Raw genomic sequence first — 19,373 nt, 5'->3', positions numbered from 1 at the left:
CCATCCATCCATCCGCCCTCTCGCACGCACGCAAGACGGTGGTTGGGGTTTTGATTTTTGCAATAAATTTTGCCAAACGGCGCTCCTGGAGGTCAGAAGCATGTCGCGGTGTTTCTGGCCGTGTTTCGCGTACCCGCGCAAGAGATGATCTGTTGATAGTTCTAATTCATCGCAACCGAAATGTTGTTCCCCCTTTTTCGCCTTCCTATTTCTAGCGAATCAAGCGTCTAAACTGCAAGATAACACATTCCAATCCATTAGTTAGCGGGCACAGTTGTGACTAATAATATGTCGCCCGTGTTCGTGGAGAAAACACTTCCACCGCGGAGCACTTCCACAAACGTCCACAACACAATAAGCCGATCTAATGATCGGCCAGTTTTAGCGCAGCGTCTCAATCATCCTCTCTGTCAAGCGCGTGGACAATGCTAACAGATCGTAAAAGGGGCATTAAAATGCTATTAAATGCAAAGCCTGGAGGATTTGCACAGAGCGATATACGACACAAAAGGATACTGGGCCGTTGATGCAAAGATAACACTGGGTGGGATTTCGATCGCGCCTAGACGAAATGTAAATCCTCCAATGTTGCTCCAACGATCAATGCATAAATTCGCAGCAGCAAGATCATTACGGTGTATACATATGCACACATTATACGGCGTACGGGCGCTGGCCCAATCTTGGAAGGCGATAAATTACTTTTACGACTAATTAAGATATATTCCCCATCATCATCATCAATCTGAAGCACACGCGAACACGAGTGCGCCCTGGGTTCCATTCCGGCCCACTTTCCGGCTGGATTACGCCTTGTTGTAGTACCCAGCGTCACTACTTCAAGCAAGGATGGAACATCCAAAACACCCCTCGCAAACAGACATCCTTGACCTGAAGCGATTACGCAGAAAAATAGACACACACTAGGCGGCGAATCTTCAAGTCAAGTGCCTTTCCTTTTGTGTTGTTCTTGTTGTTGTCTGTTGCGCCCATCTGCGGTCAAACTGTGACCATAAATTTAAACCACACTCACGCGTATTAATAATTAAGTCGTTAAATCTCGTTCGAATGCAGTCGGGTTTTTGGGGGCATGCACATTATGGTTTGCTTTGTGGACGCTTTCACTCCTTCACTACAGGCACCACGCGGAAGCTGCGAAACTGTGTCCGAAACGTGGGTACCGCAATTGTGCGAAAGAACCGCACCCTTGCTGTTCCGGGAAATGGTAAGAAATGGAAACGAGCAGGAAGTCGTCCGACCCTGTTCTTGGGCGTTGAGTGATGCAACAGATATAGTGGACGATGTCCAGTGACGGTGGTCAGTGTTTTCTGCACCCTTGGGTCTCACGTACCACACACGTAGATGAGAACGCGCATGAAGTTCTAGCGTTTTGCACACACCTTTTGTCATTTATTTCATTTTCAATTGACGAAAACTTACCTAAATTGTAACTGATTTTAATCAAAGCCAGATTCAATCTTCCGGTCGCTCCAAGATTTCCGATTCCCACTACTTAAAGAATCTCAAGATTCTTACCCCTAATTCAAGTCACGTATTTACTTCACACTCGAATCAATCGATCGATCACCAATAAACACGTCATTTGACAATTTTTCACCTCGTCCAACACTTTCGCCGTTTGTCACTGATCGTTATTCTTCCTTATATCACGCCCAATATTATCCACCAATATTCTCCACTGTACTAAATGATCAGATTACCAAACATCGAACCACCCTCCGCAACACACACGCAAACACGATCACTCGATACGCGGCTGTACGATTGCAACCCAATCGTACGCGCCTGCTGGCCGGAGCTGCCCAGACGATCAGACGACACGTATACGTCCGGACCGGCTGCCGTCGAAGAGTGGACTGATTTAAATGTGAGAGATCGCGCAAAAAAAAATATCTCACCCGAATGTGTCACGATACGCCGCAGCAGAACCGCAGAGTTCGGAACGACAAATGATGGCGAGATGATGTTAGGGGCAAAAAGGTAAGACAACGCGCACCCGTAACCAAATACACCACCGGGAAAGATTATGTTTTTTCCCATTCCACTCCGGGGCCGGTGCCGCTCCCCTGGTACAGGTACGCAAGGGTGGCTGATGATGATAACTACCGGCAAACGCATGTCGACGCATGCTGGTGGGTAGAAGCGAATGTAGAAAAATAGCAACAACAATGAAGCCAACAACAGAAGCTGCAGAAGCACGGCACACAGCGGCATCAGGGGGTTGAAGCCATTTTAGAACTAGCGAAGCAGGTTTAGTACAGTGGTGTGCATAGATGTAAGTGCGGGGCCAAAACAAACTCATTCTAACTTCATTGTGCTGGTGTGGTTAGTTACTTTCGTTGGACGTAATTATTTATTTCCCCTAGTTCAATCGTGATTTAGGGGTTCCTTCTTATTTTGAATAGTTTCATCCACTCGGTACACACGCTTTACGGGTCTCTCACGATCCACACGATGGCTAGAGTCGCGATCGTGATCGATCTGTTAAAACTGCGAATGCTCACCGACCGGGCCGAACGTTTCAGGTGGGCGATCTTCAACGCGTTTAGAGGGGAAACAAATGATGACGGTAGAAGGAAGCATATTTCAGTGTGGTGTAAAAACTTGCGGAATTGATATTTTCGTTCGCTTTTATTGCTTTAAAGTGCGGAATAGTGCGAGCAGTGATTTGAATGGAGCAAAACGGATGACGATCGACACATGACCATTTGATGCTCTGAACTTTGGAATCGTAGCGACAGTGGAGGATCAATCCCCTTGGAGGCCCAGGGCGGAATTATAGTTGGGGCCTCTAATTTTAAAAACGATGCAGGAGGGAAGGGGAACATTGAGGGGACTTGAAATGAGACAAGGCGAAAAGCGCAGTAAGAAAGGGCCTACTCCGCCTACCGTTTTATTCGCCGCTGGGCCACCCCTAATCATCTTCTTCAAATGGTCCGCCAGGGTCATCACCATCTTCGAATACAATAACGGAACCGGCTATATCACCATCAACACCAGTTACCACTGTACCTGCACTCTTCTAAATGGAGCTACAATCATACGTGCGCCAACTTAGAGAAGCTGCACGTGGTGGAATTTACAGCTACAGCATTCAAGGAGCACTTTGCCATCGAATTGGTTCGCTCGCAGTGCTTCCGGGATATTCGCCATGCAACACTCAGTTGCAGCGGATACATGAGGCCACAGTATCAAAATTCAATGATCATTGTTTGTGCTTTTGGACAAACCAGATCTGTTCATCACCGTGACTTGTAATCCGAGTCTTGATAACAGGAATATAGTCCAGTACGATTTGCAGTACAGAATGAGCGAGTTACTAAGTTGTGAATTTCGATTCTTTTATTTATTTGTTATTTAGTGGATTGTTTAACATTGTGTATCCCATTAAGCAAACAACGCAAATTTTATTTAATAATAATAGTAATTTGTGTTATACACAGCCGGTTAGATTTGCATAGCTTTTAGCATTTGAAAACTAAAATCAAGTCAAGGTTTTGTGTTGAAAGACTACCTTCATGATCAAACAAACATCAGCAAAGTATCGAAAAAAAAGTTCCCTTGCGTACAACTCAGAGTTCTATTGCGTAGCCCTGAAACCGGGCCGTTAAGCTAGTCTATATATAAACGTTTGTATGAGCTAAGGAGTACCATAACGGATCACATTTTCTACGATTTACGTACATTTATGATTCCTGATTAGTCCAACGCCTTCTACGATTTTTTCGCCCAAGGTACAGTTTCCAATCGGTTTACTTTTTCGGTAACAACCAGCGAAATTTCTTAGCAACCTGTTCCGCTCATGTAGATGTTTTAGGCGATGAACAAAAATTAACGGTTGATTTCTGTGGTGATCACATCATCCTACTTACTGAACTTTTTCAACAATTTATCATGTTTTATAGCTTTTCTTGATCCATTAGGTGCAAGGCCACAAGAGTTGCCAAAATGCTGACAAATTTGTCCAATGACCAAATCAACTGGTCAACTGTGAAAACCACTATACCGTTGCCGCGCACACAATTGTTTTCAGATTTCCGATACCAGGAGAGCATGTTTTTCAAGAGGTGGAATAAATTTGCGCTGCAGGTGAAATAACCTGCCCATCACTATTGCAAAAAATAATTTGCCCATCACTATTGCATTGCCTACTATCAAACCCGTGAGAGCGTTCACTAGTTGATTAGCCGTTTATTAACCGTTAATTAGCCGTCAAATAGCTGTCAATCAGCCGTCGATTAGCCGTCAATAAGCCGTCAATTAGCAGTCGTCTCCAACCTCGTGTCACCTCCCCCCTCGTGTCACCTCCCCCTCGTGTCACCATCCCCCTCGTGTCACCTCCATCCTCCCACGTGTCACCTCCTACCTCCCACGTGTCACCTCCTACCTCCCACGTGTCACCTCCTACCTCCCACGAGTCACCACCCACCTCCCACGTGTCACCACCCACCTTCCACGAGTCTTCACCCACCTCCCACGTGTGATCACCACTCGCCATCTTGTCCGCCATCTTGTCCGCCATCTTGTCCGCCATCTTGTCCTCCATCTTATCCGCCATCTTGTCCGCCATCTTGTCTGCCATCTTGTCCGCCATCTTGTCCACCATCTTGACCGCCATCTTGCGCGCCATCTTGCGCGCCATCTTAGTGAGGGAAGGGGGGGAGGGGGATAGAAGATGTTACCTCTTGAACAACATGCTCTCCTGGTATCAGAAATCTGAAAACAGCTGGTTTGTATGAAAAGTTAGTGTATAAACATTGCATACCTTACGGCGGAAAATTGGTTGCAAAGATAGTGTATAAACATTGCATACCTTACGGCGGAAAGTTGGTTGCAAAGATAGTGTATAAACATTGCATACCTTACGGCGCAGTACCAGGAGCTACCTCTTCCGTGGATGCTCTCCTGGTACGACCAACGGGAAAGTTAGTGTTTAAATATTGCATACCTTTCGGCGGTTTTCAACCAAAATTGCTGTACAAGGTGCTACCTCTTCCGTGGATGCTTTCCTGGTATCGGCAATCTGAAAATAGCTGGTTTGTATGGAATTTCGTACCAACCGACGGAAAGTTTGAGCGAGATGAATTATTATTGATATTACTTATTAGCGATCGTTCTCACGTGTTTGATAGTATGCAATAGCAATTGTGATGGGCAAATTTGTCCCAAGCTGCAGATGTCACCTCTGGGAAACCATGCTCTCCTGGTATCGGAAATCTGAAAACAATTGTGTGCATTGATTTCTTCAAGTATCATTTTTCGTGTTCTTTTTTAAATTTAGATCAACGATTTCGCAGTGATGATCTTAGACCGTTTGTATTTAGAATTGGAAATTTTAAAACAATTTCGGTATAACAACGATGCAAATGTTACCGAGATTACAACAATGTAGTTTGAACAGTATTCTACACGGGGATATGATGAAGTGTTTGGAAAGTGGGTGGACATAAGCTGAACCTACAATCCAGCTTCGAATAAGTAATAATCAAGAAAGACAGAAATGGTATTCCAAGAACCATGAAGTATCAAATATCGAACGGAAAAGAAAGTTCTAATGATTGCAATATGATTTTATTCATATTCTATGACAATGCTAGCTATGTCGTAGTACACTGACAGATTGTGTCAATTATAACATCATTACCGGCTTGCAAACTTGCAGAAATTGTGACAATCGAAATACTAAACACAATACTCCACCACAATACTGTTTCGAAACACGTAGGCTGGACATTTTCACGATTCAATCGGGGAGAGAAAACAATACCACACCACGAGTATCGCAATGGCAATAGCTTGCGAATATTGAAAAATATTGATATTGAATAGTGAAAATAAGCATGGTTTCTATTCTAGCTTCTAACGGTAGGATCATTTACGAACAGATGAAAAAATCCCGTTCGAGAAATAGAATACATGAATAGGTTGAAGTAAAAGGGCATATAAGGGTTCACGGGGCGGCCAGATGGTGTATTGGTAGCGCAGTCGGTCTGTACAAGATAGGACTACGGAAAAATTTCATTTGGACCACCAAACCTCCGTACGCTGCACTGACTATCCTACGGGCAAATAAAGTAAAAAAAAAAATAGAAATGGTAGGCTTTAAAAACATCCTAAAGATGTCGTGCCGATAAAGAAGAAGGAGTTTGAATACACTGCATACTTCTTTTGCGTAGCCGTGTAACCGGGCCGATATAGCCAATCAAATAAAAAAAATTATCTAACCAAGGATAACCAATTTTCTACCTTTTTAATTAGATTTTATGCTATAAATTAACTCTGCTGCTAAATTTCCAAAAATCGCACAATCGACACAAGTTGTTTGGGGCCTCCAACACGGCGAGGCCCTAGGCGATCGCCTACTCCGCCTACCGTTTGATCCGCCGCTGCGTAGCGATCAATTACAGTACTATGGGAGAGTGTGTTTCTATCTTTGAAACATTTACAATACTTTCTGGAAATCACAATTAAAATTCCGTGTATGTGTAGCTTGACTTAATAGTAGCATTAAAATTTACATCAGCATAATCTATGATTACTTACTTGTGAATTTACTTGTAGTCATTTAAACCCTTTCTCTTCTAATAAAATACTTTTTTAAAGAAATTTCTTCAAATCCAATTTAAATCTTAAAGGTATACAAAGCATCTATTCTAGTTTCCATACTAGGTAAAAATTCAATTATAAGTGAATAAGTCACAAGAAAAAGGTAGGATCACATCCGCTTTCATCGCAAACTTCACATAAGATGTATTGAAAAATTCGTTTTATAGTTGTCAACATTGTACATCAGTTCTAAATTGACAAGAACTAAATTTTAAATTGGAACCTCTTTTGCACAAGGCACACGCATGCGATTTGAAACAAAAACATACAAATGGAGAAAACTGTCTTTGCGCTACCATGGTAACCTACCTTGTTTACTATGCATCCAGCAGCACACCGCGCTTATCGACTTATTTCATCGATATCACCCCATCATCATAGTCACCATTTGCTGGAATAACACATACGGGTGCACCCATAAATTCTGTGCGTGACTATATTTCTAAGCACTCTCCACCGCCGAAAATAATGTCCCTGTTGGGTAGTGAGAATGTTAAGCTGCTGCAAAAGCTGTTCAAGGCAAGCGATGAAGATTCCTCGTCCGATGAAGAACAACCTGCCCAAGACGTGCTACAGCTGGGTATGGAAATGGTGTCATGGTATCAGCTTTAGGTGATATTGTAACCAAATGGTGTCTTCTTTTGCAGGTCCCGGAGATATTGGAGAACCTGCCACAGTGAAGCCGAAGAAGAAACCAGCCACCGATCCGGCAGAACACGTGAAACCTTGCTCCTATGCACCGCTCGAACCACACACCCATCCGGAAGCGGAACCGCAACCCCAAACGCTCGAGCAATGGGAAGCGCAACAATTGCAGCAAGATGGTGCCTTGTTTGACTCACGCAAGCAGCCGGAATATCGGATCTCCTACCGGCAAACGGTCGCCACCGAGGACATCTATTTGCAGATGAACTGTAAAACGCCAGCAACGGCCAGCTGTGAGAACATGATTGTGGAAGTGTTGCTTACCGGCGAGGATGATTCCGTCGGCATACATCAGATCGAGCTCGAGGTGAAGAATCAACAGGTAATTGTTCGATCGCCGATGTACCGGCTCGATCTTACCCTACCGCACCGGATCAATCCGGACAAGGGCAATGCGGCCTGGCTGTCAGAGCAGAAAACGCTTCGCCTTACGCTGACGATGGTACGCGAGCTGGATTTCGTTAACTTTTAAGGTACGGCAGATGTGAGAAAGATAAATAAAGTGGAAACAACAATTTATAGAAAAAACGGTGCAATATTTACCGCATATGAACACATTTTATCACATTTAATTGCATTTAATCGTGTGCTGAAGGTTCGATGAATGGAAATATACTTTCCACTCCTCAAATTACCTTCAGTTCAATAATTTAATTCTTTTATTATAGTTGGGAAAAAACTTTACGTGAATATGCGAGTATAGAATTACAACAGTTGACCCGGAAAAAAGTAATTCAAAACAGACTTCTCAGCTCCCCAGCAAGCTCTCTGTACAGTCTGCTCCTACCTGCAAGGGCGTAGAGAAGCTTTACTCCATGCAACTGTTATTGACTCGTGCAAATATATGTATATAACTCAATTACATTATGCCATCAACAAAATGGTAAATGTGGCAACAGCGACGTCCATTTGTTGTGACTGGTGCCTTTTACAAATCGTTCCCACTCGACCGAAATGCACTTCCTTCTGTCTGTGCACTGTCGCTAGTCTCTACCGGCACGGTCGATCTCGATCATTGTTTACCGCCATTCTTCGGCGCACAAATGCGGTGAGCTACGAAGCGACGATAAATATCGATGCCTTTAACAGGCAAAGAGGAACGCGACTTAATTTGAGATGATGAATTATGGTCCATTAGCGTGTGACAGTATATTATAGGTTGCAAATGCAGCAAAATAACGTAGATCACTGTAAACATTTAAGTTGCACAATAAAGCAAACAACAAAAACGATACCATTCTTCTGCTCGTGCTGTACTCATTTTGGGAAGATTTGGGAACAAACTTTCGACCTCCGTTTGTTGTTGTTGTTTTGCTAACTTGTTTAAATTATTTTATTAATAATTTTATATATAAATACACTGTTGTTTTTTTTTTGTTTGTTTGTTTGTTTCAATAATAGACTAATTTTTATCGATTTATTACTGTTACGCATTTCCCAAGCGCGCTACACAAACTCGGGCTAATGTGGGTTTTTGAGTGTGTGTTCTCTTCCTTCCGTATTTTCTTGATTTTCATTCGCAATTTTCTTTTTCATTTCCATTTCCTGGCCCGAAAGCATTTTCTTTTTTTCTGGGAATTTTTTTATATAACGTCCAGAACTCTGCTGTAGTTTGTTTGTATCTTTTTGTTTGAACTATTCACAATCTCTCTCCCTGTTATCCTAAACTAAACGAACGTGTGTATGTGTGTGAGAGTGTGTCTATTGTTTTTTCACATTCTTTTGTTTGTTTGTTTGTCTCTTATGCTCTTATATTAATGTATTTGTTTACTTACATTTTCCAACCTTTTCCGGGCGGTTCATTTCCATTTTGTCGCGCACTGATCTATCTCAATCACATCACATTTAAAACCACCGCACACACTTCTATACGTTCGAAAAGCTTCCTTTTTCCTGTGTTCTTCTCCTTGCACGACCGGTTATAGACACACGGCAGTTCCGTTTTAACACACGGCATCCCATTTAAATCGTTTCGCGCTGACTGGAGATTTGCAAATAGTTCTTAGAGGGGAGAAAAAATTCTTATCCTTTTTTTTGTAACTAAAAGAGACATTATACGTACGCGCCTTGGGTGTGTATGATGTGTGGCTTGTTACATTACTCGTCTCGTCGATAAAGTTACTTATCGTTAAAGTCCTTGTTTGTTGCCATTCCATTTTGTTACGCTACGTAGTTCATGTAATGGTTGTGATTTTTTCACAGACCGCTTCGAAACCGCTCTTGTCCCACGAATTTCACTTAGTGCATGCACTCTGACTCGGTTCACTTCCAACGCACACTACCAGTATATCGCGCTAAGCCGTCTGTCATTAAATCGATCTATGTACAAAGTGTCAAAAAACAGAAACAAAAAAAAACGAAACCACATTATATAAAACTATTTATCCGTACCGTAATTAGTTCACTTATCGATCACGCTGCTGCTGCTTCCTACTCTACCCTGCACTATAAGGTTATCTTTCCCTTCTGTCTCTTGATCAGGCTGTTCCCAAGTTATTGTAGGCGCACGGTCTGTGTCTTCTGCATCCGCGTGCATAAACTCTGCTCCGGTCACAGTCCTTACACATCTAGTTTGGAATCTACAAAGTTTGGAGTGGCTACAATGCGAAGGAGAGAATTGATGAGTCACAAACGGGGGGTTTTTAAAGCGGAACGGAAACACAAAGTGCGCTCGGTACTTGTTTTTTTTTTAAGTATTAATTGATTTCATTTTTTTTTTGTGTTTCTTTTTTTCTGTTCATGTTGCAGCTTTGGGATTATAAATATTGTATTCTCCTGCATCACGCGCTTCTATACGTGCTGCAACTGTCGTACTTATTTACAAAAAGCCACGGATTCTAGTTATGTACGTTTCCCTTTTTTAAAAACAAACATTGGGTACATTCAGTCAGTAGTACTAGAAGAAATGGGCCTCCGTAGCGCGGTGATCATGACCAAGCGCGAAAGTCAGCAGAGCTTGATAGGATAAATGACACGCTAGGTAAGTGCTTAACATGTGCAGCAAAAATCTTTTCTCTTGCGAGCATGGCAAATTTTCTGTTTTTTAGTCATGTTTTAAGGTGCAAAACTGTTTGCCAAAAAAAAACAAATAAAACACTTTTAATCATGACAACAATGAAAAACACGGCATAGTTGGTTTAGCGCTGCAGTTGAGCTTTGACTCCTGCTGTTTCTCTTTCGCTATTCAAAGCTACTAGAAGAATGTTAACATAACAATCATAGTATCGTCATTTTGAACCGCTCAACGTGTCTTTAATCATTCCATTCGTCTCGGACGGTCTAAGCAAAACGGTCACAGCTAGCTGACTCTAATTGTGACACCTCATATTTTAAGTTTTATCCTCTTTTGACGAAATCATTCACGGTAGAAGCTTTTTTCCGATAGCTACACAAATAAGAACACTGATGCCTATCCTTCCAACTACCTCATCAATCTTCCCATCGCCAAACCGGAGAAGGTTCATTGAAGTCATTTTGTTTGTTGTGATCGACGTTGCACGTTGCACACTGTTACAAATTGCTTTCTTACTATTTATATATATGTACACATGATGATACGTACTATGTAAAGCCTTAAAGATCGTTAAACTATCCCTAAGTGTTTTTTTTATGTGTTCCGGGCGCATCCTTCCTACCACGTGACGTCGGGATAAGAATTGTTGTTCTAAAATTTGAAATTTTCATTTAACTAAAACCCAAACCCCACTACACCGCAACGGTTCTGCGCATCTTATCCACTAACACGTGTATTTTTTGTGGGTCAGCGTAGTGGGACAGGGCGTGTTTTACGTTATACCTCTCTAATTAAAGTTTTTTTGTTTTTTTTTTTATTTTCTCTCGTTTTTCCACTTTTAAACAGCTAACAGACTTTTTTTAGTTTTTCGTTTGCAATATTTTGTTTTTTTTTCTTCTTTTCTTTTTGTTCAAATTCGTTCAATCTCTCAGAGGATGCTTCATACGTTAAACGGATCGTAGCTTTAGAAGCTTTCGTTAAAAAGTGGGCAAATGTTCAGCAGACACATGCTATCTTCGGGTTTACATTTATTTCGTATCATTTCGTTGCCGCTCTACTTGCTTTTAGTCATTCATATGTGTTGTATGTATTTTGTTTTGTTTTATCTAACAAACCATTGTGTGCATTGGTTGGCTGTATGTTGTTTTCTATCCTGTCTGTCACCTATCGCAACAATGGATGCCTTGGAGAACAAGCCTATCCATCACCGATAGTTGCTGTTGAGATACTATCGAACAACAGACACATACTTTTCTTCAAGGACAAAACGTTTTAGCTCCAGTACGTTTAACTTATTTCTAAGTTGCATAAAAATGACAGCCTGTTCCCAACAGTACACTAAACAGCACATGGCTTAATAACGAAATCGATCGTGGTTACGATCTTGTCAGGACTGTGCCCACCAGGACATGTAATATTTCCTATCCGACTGTGAGCAGTTTCTAATTAAAAAAAATATATTTAGCAAAGACTGTTAAAAAATAATAAAAATGTTTGAACCAAGAATTAGATGATATATTAATATCGACAGATTAAATATTGGGTATACGATGGTGTGATCTCGAATGAAGGTACATTTGCAAGACTGATATTTCGAATTGCTCGTGTATAAAATTCAATTCAGTATCTAAGTCACATGTTTTGAAATGGTGTTGTTCCAAACCAATATGTAAAACTTCAGGAACAGAACATTTCTGGAACAGGTGATTAAATTTTTAAGCCCGTCTTAAGCTCAAAAAGAAACGACTTTCAACCGGCAACACATGTACTCAAACCCAATAGGAAACGTCTGCAACGTGTGTTTTTGAACCGCTCAAAACGAATGCGGAACGTGGGTCCAAAACACCATCGGGCACCTGTTTTCTCATGACAGGACCGGTCGTGCGATAATGCATACAAACGTCGTTTAATTAACTATTCGTTATTAAGCTTATGCTATTCGCTAGAAAACGTTTACACTTGCCCAAGCACACACCCAAAACAAGAATGTGAATTTGAGTAAACAAAAAAACATTAAAAACGTAAAACGAAAATATAAAAAGTCCTTTGCATATTTGCTCGACAGCAAAACATTAGCGTATACTATTTTCCCGCAAACACTAACGTGCAACAATATCATATCGTTCGATTACAGTGAACATATCCCACAATCGTTCACTGTTCTCAAAATTCCTTCGAAAAAAAACCCGCAATATGTTTAGGGTTTTCTTTGCACTTTGCACATTATGCGAATGGTGCCACACTTTTACGTTAGGGAATATTTTAAAATAATTCAAAATATATATACTAAACAAATATATATATACACACACACACACACACAGAACATATGATCTGCATAGCAAGCGCAACAGCACGTGATTTTTGCGTTGCATTGCGTAACGTCAAATGCATCACCACGCACGTTCGTTCACGATTCCTTATCATGATCATACCCGGGCTTATCAAAGCATTGCACAAGATGCGCATTTTATTAGAGGATGTCCTCTGATTTCTCTGTGCTCGCACGTTCTGCGCAAGATTTAGACATGCGCTCGTCAATTACGTGGTTTGCTGATGTGTAAAATCTTTCTATCCTACTTAAATTCTAGTTCTGGTCACTAAAAACAAAACACAAGGGGAGGGAGAAAAATACACCTAACCATGCTTAGCACTCCCGAGAATTTTTTGTCCGACCTAATCACTACAGCTTATTCTCACATACTTAAACCCTTGGGGAGTCACATCGTGTAGGCGCTAGATGGGTTACAACAGTTACGACTAAGTAAATCTCTTTCGTGTCTTTGTGTAAAGTCGACCAGAAGGAAGGTCTGTCAGCGATCGTTCAGCGGACTGATCTGTCAATTGTCCTGTTCAGGTGTGCGTGAACCGGTACATTGAAACATTTAACCACTTGCAACGGAGCTCCACTCCACCATCGTTTGGAAGCGATAGACGAGATCAGCAATGAGAGATCAGTTAGAAATGGAATAGAAGAAAGTTTACACTTCTTTCCGGTTCATCGCACAAATCCCAACGATCCTCACAAAACTCTGCCGATGGGGATGAGCTTAAACACTGTGGTCAGTATTGGTAGTATGCAGCGAAGTGCACGACAAGGAAAACGAACGAAGAAGTGCCGCTGCAGCTGCAACGGATGCAGCTAACGCTGCTAGCGCCAGAACGGATCGATTCGACCGTATTACTCTACCTTTCGCTAATGATTATCACTTACCGCTAGCACTAACGAGATTGCTACTATTATTACTACCACCACCACTACCAGCGTTGCTACTGTTGCCACTGCCAGTGCTGCCAGCTGCACCACTGTTGCCGGAACTGTTGCTGCTGGTGCTGATGCTGTTACTGCTACCGCTCACAGCATCCACCGGCAACAGGTTGCCTGTTAACGGTACGTCCACGGAGCTATTATTGCTGTTACTACTACTGCTGCTCACGCTACCACTAGTGCCGTGATGATGATGATGGTGATGGTGATGATGAAGGTTGTTGTTGTTGTTGTTGTTATTGCTATTACTGCTGGCACTGATCGTATTGCTGCTGCTGAGGCTGGTAGTATTGTTGCTCTTGTTACCATTACCGCTATTAGTATTGCTACTGTTGCTGCTGCTGCTGCTACTGTTCGTACTACTGCTGCCTTCGCCGGATGCCACATTTGTGGACAGAACCACCGAAGCAGTGCCCTGCGTCGTGTTGTTATTGCTGTTCCCCGTCCCAACACCGAGCGACGGTATCGTGGTGGTCGTCGGTGTCGTTACCGTTCCCGGTGACGTTGCACTGTTGCTGATAGTGTTGTAATCGAGCGTAAAGTTTGACGTTCGAGTCATGTCTTCCATGGACGCTTCAGGGCAATCTAGACCGGTATGCTTCAACGAACCGCAGTTGTAGCACGATGGTGCCGAACTGGTGTACGGAAGCGATGTTGTTGCTCCGTAAGAACTGCTACCTCCTGCTGCCACTTTTGTCTGCTGCAGCAAACCAATCTGGGGCGAGGGTGATGATCGTACCGCACCGGGCAGGTTCGTTTGGGTGCTGGCCACCGTCGAGGAGGGAGGTTGCGGTGGGAGATACGGAATCGCACTGTTCGCTACCACCGTCGGGCCTGGCACACCGGTAGCAACAACCGCTGTCGGGTGATACTGATACAGTATCGGTTCGGCTGTTTGTGATTGCGGTGCCTGCGGTTGAATTGTCTGTGCGTAAGCCGGCGCCGTCCGGAATGCGGTGCCGTGAGACAAGGCCGCATTAGCGACGGACCGGTGTGATACGCTTACCTGCGGAAAGGATGCCGGCGTACCGGCGTACACAAACTGCCCCCCCGGTTGGTTAATCAACACCTGTCCCGCTGAAACGACACCAGCGCCGGTGGCACCATTGTTCCCAGTGCCGCTCATCGTAGCACCGTTGGTTGTGCCAGTCGCGATAAATGTTTGCCCCGTACCGGGTACCATTAGATCGGTGCCGGCAAACTGTTGCTGTTGTTGCTGATGTGCGACATTTTGTTGGTGCTGTTGGTGTAGCTGTGAATATGTCATCGATGGATATTGTTTCTCCGGTCGTCCGTTTATGTTGCGCATGTTGTTTGAACGATTCGAGCGTGCATGTGGAATCGTGGGGATGCTGGCCGGTGCCACACCGGGGGTTTCTGGCGGCGACACTTCACCCGTCGATCCAATAGAACTACCCGAATCACTGCCCGTTGAATTCGGTTGGTGATTCATGATGTCCATCATCACGCCGCCAACTCCTTTCATATTGTAGTTTGCCGTATGATAAATCCCACTATCTCGTTGCGAATGATGTTGCTGTTGTTGCTGCTGTTGATGATGATATGGCGGAAGCTGCGTGACATAGTTCTGCTTCGATTGTCGTGGCAACGTATTATGCGTTTGCCGCATACCATTTCGGAGCTGCATCTGGCTCAGCATCACCATTGTCTGGTCCTGGGAAAGGCAAAAATCCACATTCATCAAATCATGTCTTAGCCTAAAATTCGTGAAACTGTGCATTGCTACCTCATCAACAGGCTTTAGGCTTTGCATTTGCGATTGGTTCTGCTGCTGTTGCTGCTGATCATTCTGCTGGTTCCGGCTAATTCGATGCTGCACACTGCTCGGATGGATGCGGGTTGGACTTGTAGTACGGCTCTGAATCGGTGATGAGGGATTGCTCATGTGTGGCGACGATGACGGTGGAGGATAGGATAGCTGGTGGAAGAGATGGAAAAAGAAAACCCACTCACGTCAATGCTTAAATTCTAAGAACATTTCTCGTTTCATACCTGCTGATATACGGATTGTACCCAACGCGATGACACTGGTGGAGGAATTGTAAAATCTGTCTGCACTGGCAACGCATGCAATGTGTCGAGATAATGCGTAGGAGTTAGCGTGGCGTCATTAGGAAGCGTCTGGAATGATAAGAAACAACAAATTAATACAAAGTGTAGCAATTTTATTTAAAAAAAAAAACCTCATTCTGCCCATTCACGTATATATGAGAGAATGAAACGTATGAAAAACAAACCAAACCTGAGTCTATTGATTTCGTATAGGAAGATGAAAGTGCAACACGATCCTATCCAAGTAGATCTATTCCGAACCGAATTTTTTAATGATCGACTTAAATCTGATCCCAATTGTTGCAGCATTTTTCTATTATTAATCTCTCAAATTTATTATGGTTGCTGAGAATAGTACAAGATCCTCGATTAGTCGGCCATCAATTATATTTACCTGTGTCAATCCTGGCAATCCCGTATAACTTAGCGTAACGGGTTGCCCGAGCGATGCTGGACCTTGTGGTAAATTTTGCATCGAAAGTGCCGCATTCGGTGGCAGTGCATGAAGGGTTGCCGTTCCGGGCGGTGGAACAGCAGGCGGTGGCGTCGAGTTCTGTAGATGTTGCGGTTGATGTTGTTGATGATGTTGCTGTTGCTGCTGTATTGGCGATTGTTGTGGGCTGTTGCTGTGCAACGAATCCATCGAATGATGCTGCGATGGTGGCTGCTGATGATGATGCTGCGAATGATGCTGCTGCGGTTGCTGCTGTTGCTCCAGTGCGGCATCATCCCGATCGCCCGATCCCCGGTGGTTAGCTTTCGGTTCCCAGGATTTAAGCTTCGTAAAAATCTCACCACAGTGCAACCGTTGCTCGAACGAAAACACCGGATGGTTAGTGGCCATCGTGTAAACGAGCAGCAACTCCTGCTGATCGTCCTCCTCGAATAGCCGCTGTAAATCCGACCGGGCACCCCAGCCTTCGAGCGTTTTGAACAGCTCGTTGGCATACGCGTGGTTACAGGCACGATACAGCGCCAGAAATAGGGCCATCTTGCGCCGGATACGCTGATCGGTCGGTTCGCCGGACGCGATGTCGGCGATGAACTCCTGCGGATTATTCACCTTCAGCTCGGCACCGCGCAGCTCCGGCGCATCCCGTCGGCCGAGATCCTCCAGGTACGTACCGAGGAACCGCAGCTCGAACGGAAGGCACATGTTCAGCATGATGCACATGGTGTCTATTCTGCTGTAGCTCTTCAGATTTCTGAACCAATTGACGACGTCCTTGTTACAAATCATTTCCAGCAACACATTTGATTCTACGGCGCCAAGCTGAGTTCGGGTTTTGTGTATGTGTGTTTGTGTGTGCTGATTTTTACACTCTAAAAATATCGTCCTTTTCTACCCTCGCTTTCTTGCTGGCTTGTTGTCTGCTGTTGATTATCTCAATTTGTAAACAAACGCCGTAACAAACGCGTACTGTTGTTCTTTTTTTGCAGCTGGCTTTTGTTTCCTTCCCTCGTTCAACAAAGTACGCGATGTAATTGATGACGTTTGGTGAATATTGGCCTTTTAGCCAATTTTAATCAATAAAATTCCTACTCTGTCCTCAGTACTGGCATCTGGACACAGTAATCTTGTCCAGTGACCGTGTTAGTAATCGACCAGCGAAAGGACAGCTCGGTTGCAGGTAAATTCGTGTAGCTGAATTAACGCACATGCAAACCCGTTCCTCGTCCTTCCATTCTCAGCACGGTCCAATGTTAAACAGTCGTTTGCTTTGCTCGCGCTGTCCTTCCAATTGCAAGCCATGTATCATTCATTTCTGCATTCCGTATAAGCGTATCCACCAACTGCGCCGTTGTCCTTCGTTTTCCACACCTCCAATGGTCGCCGTCCACGCGTTTGTCTTATCCGGAGGCGTAATGCCAGCTAAAAAAGAGACCTACAATGTTATTAGCCGCAGACGGAAACAGCTTCCTTCTCCTCATCTACAAATAATACACCACAAACTCGGGTTCTAGCTGATCCGTAACTGTGCACGTTGTTTCCGCGATTTGCGTAGTTTTTTTTTAATATTTTGCTTTCTTCGCGCAATGATTCAAGCACACTCACACACAGTATTACAGTGTGTCAGTGTCGATTCGCACCCGCAGTGTGTGCAAAACTTTGTCATCAGCGAAGATGAATGGGAAGGGACATCAACAACTACTTCCGATTCGGTTTCCAGGCACCTAGGAAAAGCCAGGACACTCCTTTAACCGCATTACTCGGTTTGATAATTGATCCTATTTTCTTCGCTGCGACAATTGGATGTCTTCGACAATTGGTCCAGGGAGGGACACCGGTGGGACCGGGGTATCGTGTGCTGACCAAGAAACGAGTCACGCTGTGTCTACTGAACAAGAAACTGCAGACAGGTGGTTAATAGTAAATCATTTTTCAAATGTTCTACTAATTGTTCCAACCGTGAAAACCTCCTCTAATCTTAATCAGAACACACCGCACCACCGTAAGAGTTCGCGATACGCACCAGAGGTTTCGTCGAGTGATTTGTCCCTTCCGAGAAATGAAACGTTTATCACAGCCGTATCTAAGTAACTATTTCTTAACTGTTCCTTACGTTTGGTCTATTGCTTCTTTATCTTCCATGTAATGCTGTGATAACACTTTCTTCACAACAATCCTCACTGGCTGGTAGTGGTTGATGTCCCTGAGAAAATTAATCTTTTCCGGAACGAAAAAATAAACTGCACAGACACACACATTACACACTTGCATACGCACACGCATACAGCTTCATTTACATACGCACACACGTACAAACTCTTTCTCCCTATGATGTACACTGTCAACGAAGAACAACACTCCTTCCTCTGTGTGCTATGATGGTGTGCCCGACAAAGCTTTCATCCGGATGTGTTGAGTGTCGGGTGAAAATGCGGTATCTGGACACTTTTGTTCTTACAGAAAATTCCGAAAAACATTACGGTGCTTCCGTTCACATGCTGGAACCGGAAAATGGTTCACTGGCTAGCTTCAGAATTTGCTACACCCCGATGCATAGCTGCGGCTGTCAAAATGATAGGTACCGCGGATTACAGCGATCTTCACGGGTACATACTCCGTGGCGAGCAGCACATCATTGAGGGGCTTCTGGTGTTATTTCTTCAAAGATTTTCCTCCTCTTCAAGCTATTCCAAGTTTGGCCAAGCGTCCTTTTCTTCAAGCACTGCAAGACGACGGTTTGTGAGATGTTCTAATTTCTCACTGTTCCTGCCATCCACCATTAGGTCCGTGTGAATGAGTGTACCCCGCTATTTTCGTAAAAGTCCTTCCCTACTGGCGCACATCATCTGTGTACAATGTTTCGTTTTCTGCTGCGGCAAACTATTCTCAGGAATACATTTCGGGGACGCACCTCAGTTGGTTCAGTAGCGTGTGCGTTTTACTGCACGCCGTATCTTTATCCTTTGGACCACACCAATTTTTAACACTATATCCGAACACACAATGGAGTACGAGAGCGATGGAAAATAAACGCGACAAGAAATGTCTCGGATAAATTGTTCCGCTTGCTTGAAAATAACTCTCCTGCAAGAGCATGCTTTCACAAAACATCCATCTTTTTTAACGAAACGTAGTTGTCAGCGGAACTGTCAGCATTTGACGAAGCCGAAATTTTGTTTACCAATCTTTTTCGAGAAATACAATTTGTTGGCACGAATTAAGAACGGTTTTAAATG

The 19,373-nt window shown here is 43.6% G+C and overlaps 2 protein-coding genes across 3 annotated transcripts; one reads left to right on the top strand and one right to left on the bottom strand.

The window, feature by feature from the left end:
• The first annotated feature begins 7,095 nt into the window (after nt 1–7,095).
• Nucleotides 7,096–7,815, top strand: LOC128304767 (dynein axonemal assembly factor 6). The gene is made up of 2 exons (XM_053041996.1): nt 7,096–7,207; nt 7,275–7,815. The coding sequence occupies exons 1-2, from the start codon at nt 7,096–7,098 to the stop codon at nt 7,802–7,804; spliced, it is 642 nt and encodes a 213-aa protein (XP_052897956.1). The 3' UTR covers nt 7,805–7,815.
• A 787-nt stretch (nt 7,816–8,602) lies between these two features.
• Nucleotides 8,603–19,157, bottom strand: LOC128300806 (transcription factor mef2A). 2 transcript variants are annotated; one of them, XM_053037005.1, is made up of 6 exons: nt 19,049–19,157; nt 16,081–17,572; nt 15,627–15,755; nt 15,361–15,552; nt 13,560–15,288; nt 8,603–9,651 (listed from the first exon to the last, which is right to left on the bottom strand). In XM_053037005.1, exons 2-6 carry the CDS (start codon nt 16,924–16,926, stop codon nt 9,611–9,613), a joined length of 2,937 nt encoding a protein of 978 aa, XP_052892965.1. In that variant the 5' UTR covers nt 16,927–17,572; nt 19,049–19,157; the 3' UTR covers nt 8,603–9,610. The 2 variants fall into 2 exon arrangements, with proteins under 2 accessions (XP_052892965.1, XP_052892964.1); XM_053037004.1 differs by having other exon boundaries at nt 13,560–15,552.
• Between the last annotated feature and the right edge of the window lie 216 nt (nt 19,158–19,373).

This window comes from Anopheles moucheti, chromosome 3 (assembly GCF_943734755.1).
Source record: "Anopheles moucheti chromosome 3, idAnoMoucSN_F20_07, whole genome shotgun sequence".
Classification (NCBI taxonomy): Eukaryota; Metazoa; Arthropoda; class Insecta; order Diptera; family Culicidae; genus Anopheles; species Anopheles moucheti.
Note: the sequence above shows the minus strand (reverse complement) of the source record. Positions and strands in the feature narration are given on the sequence as shown.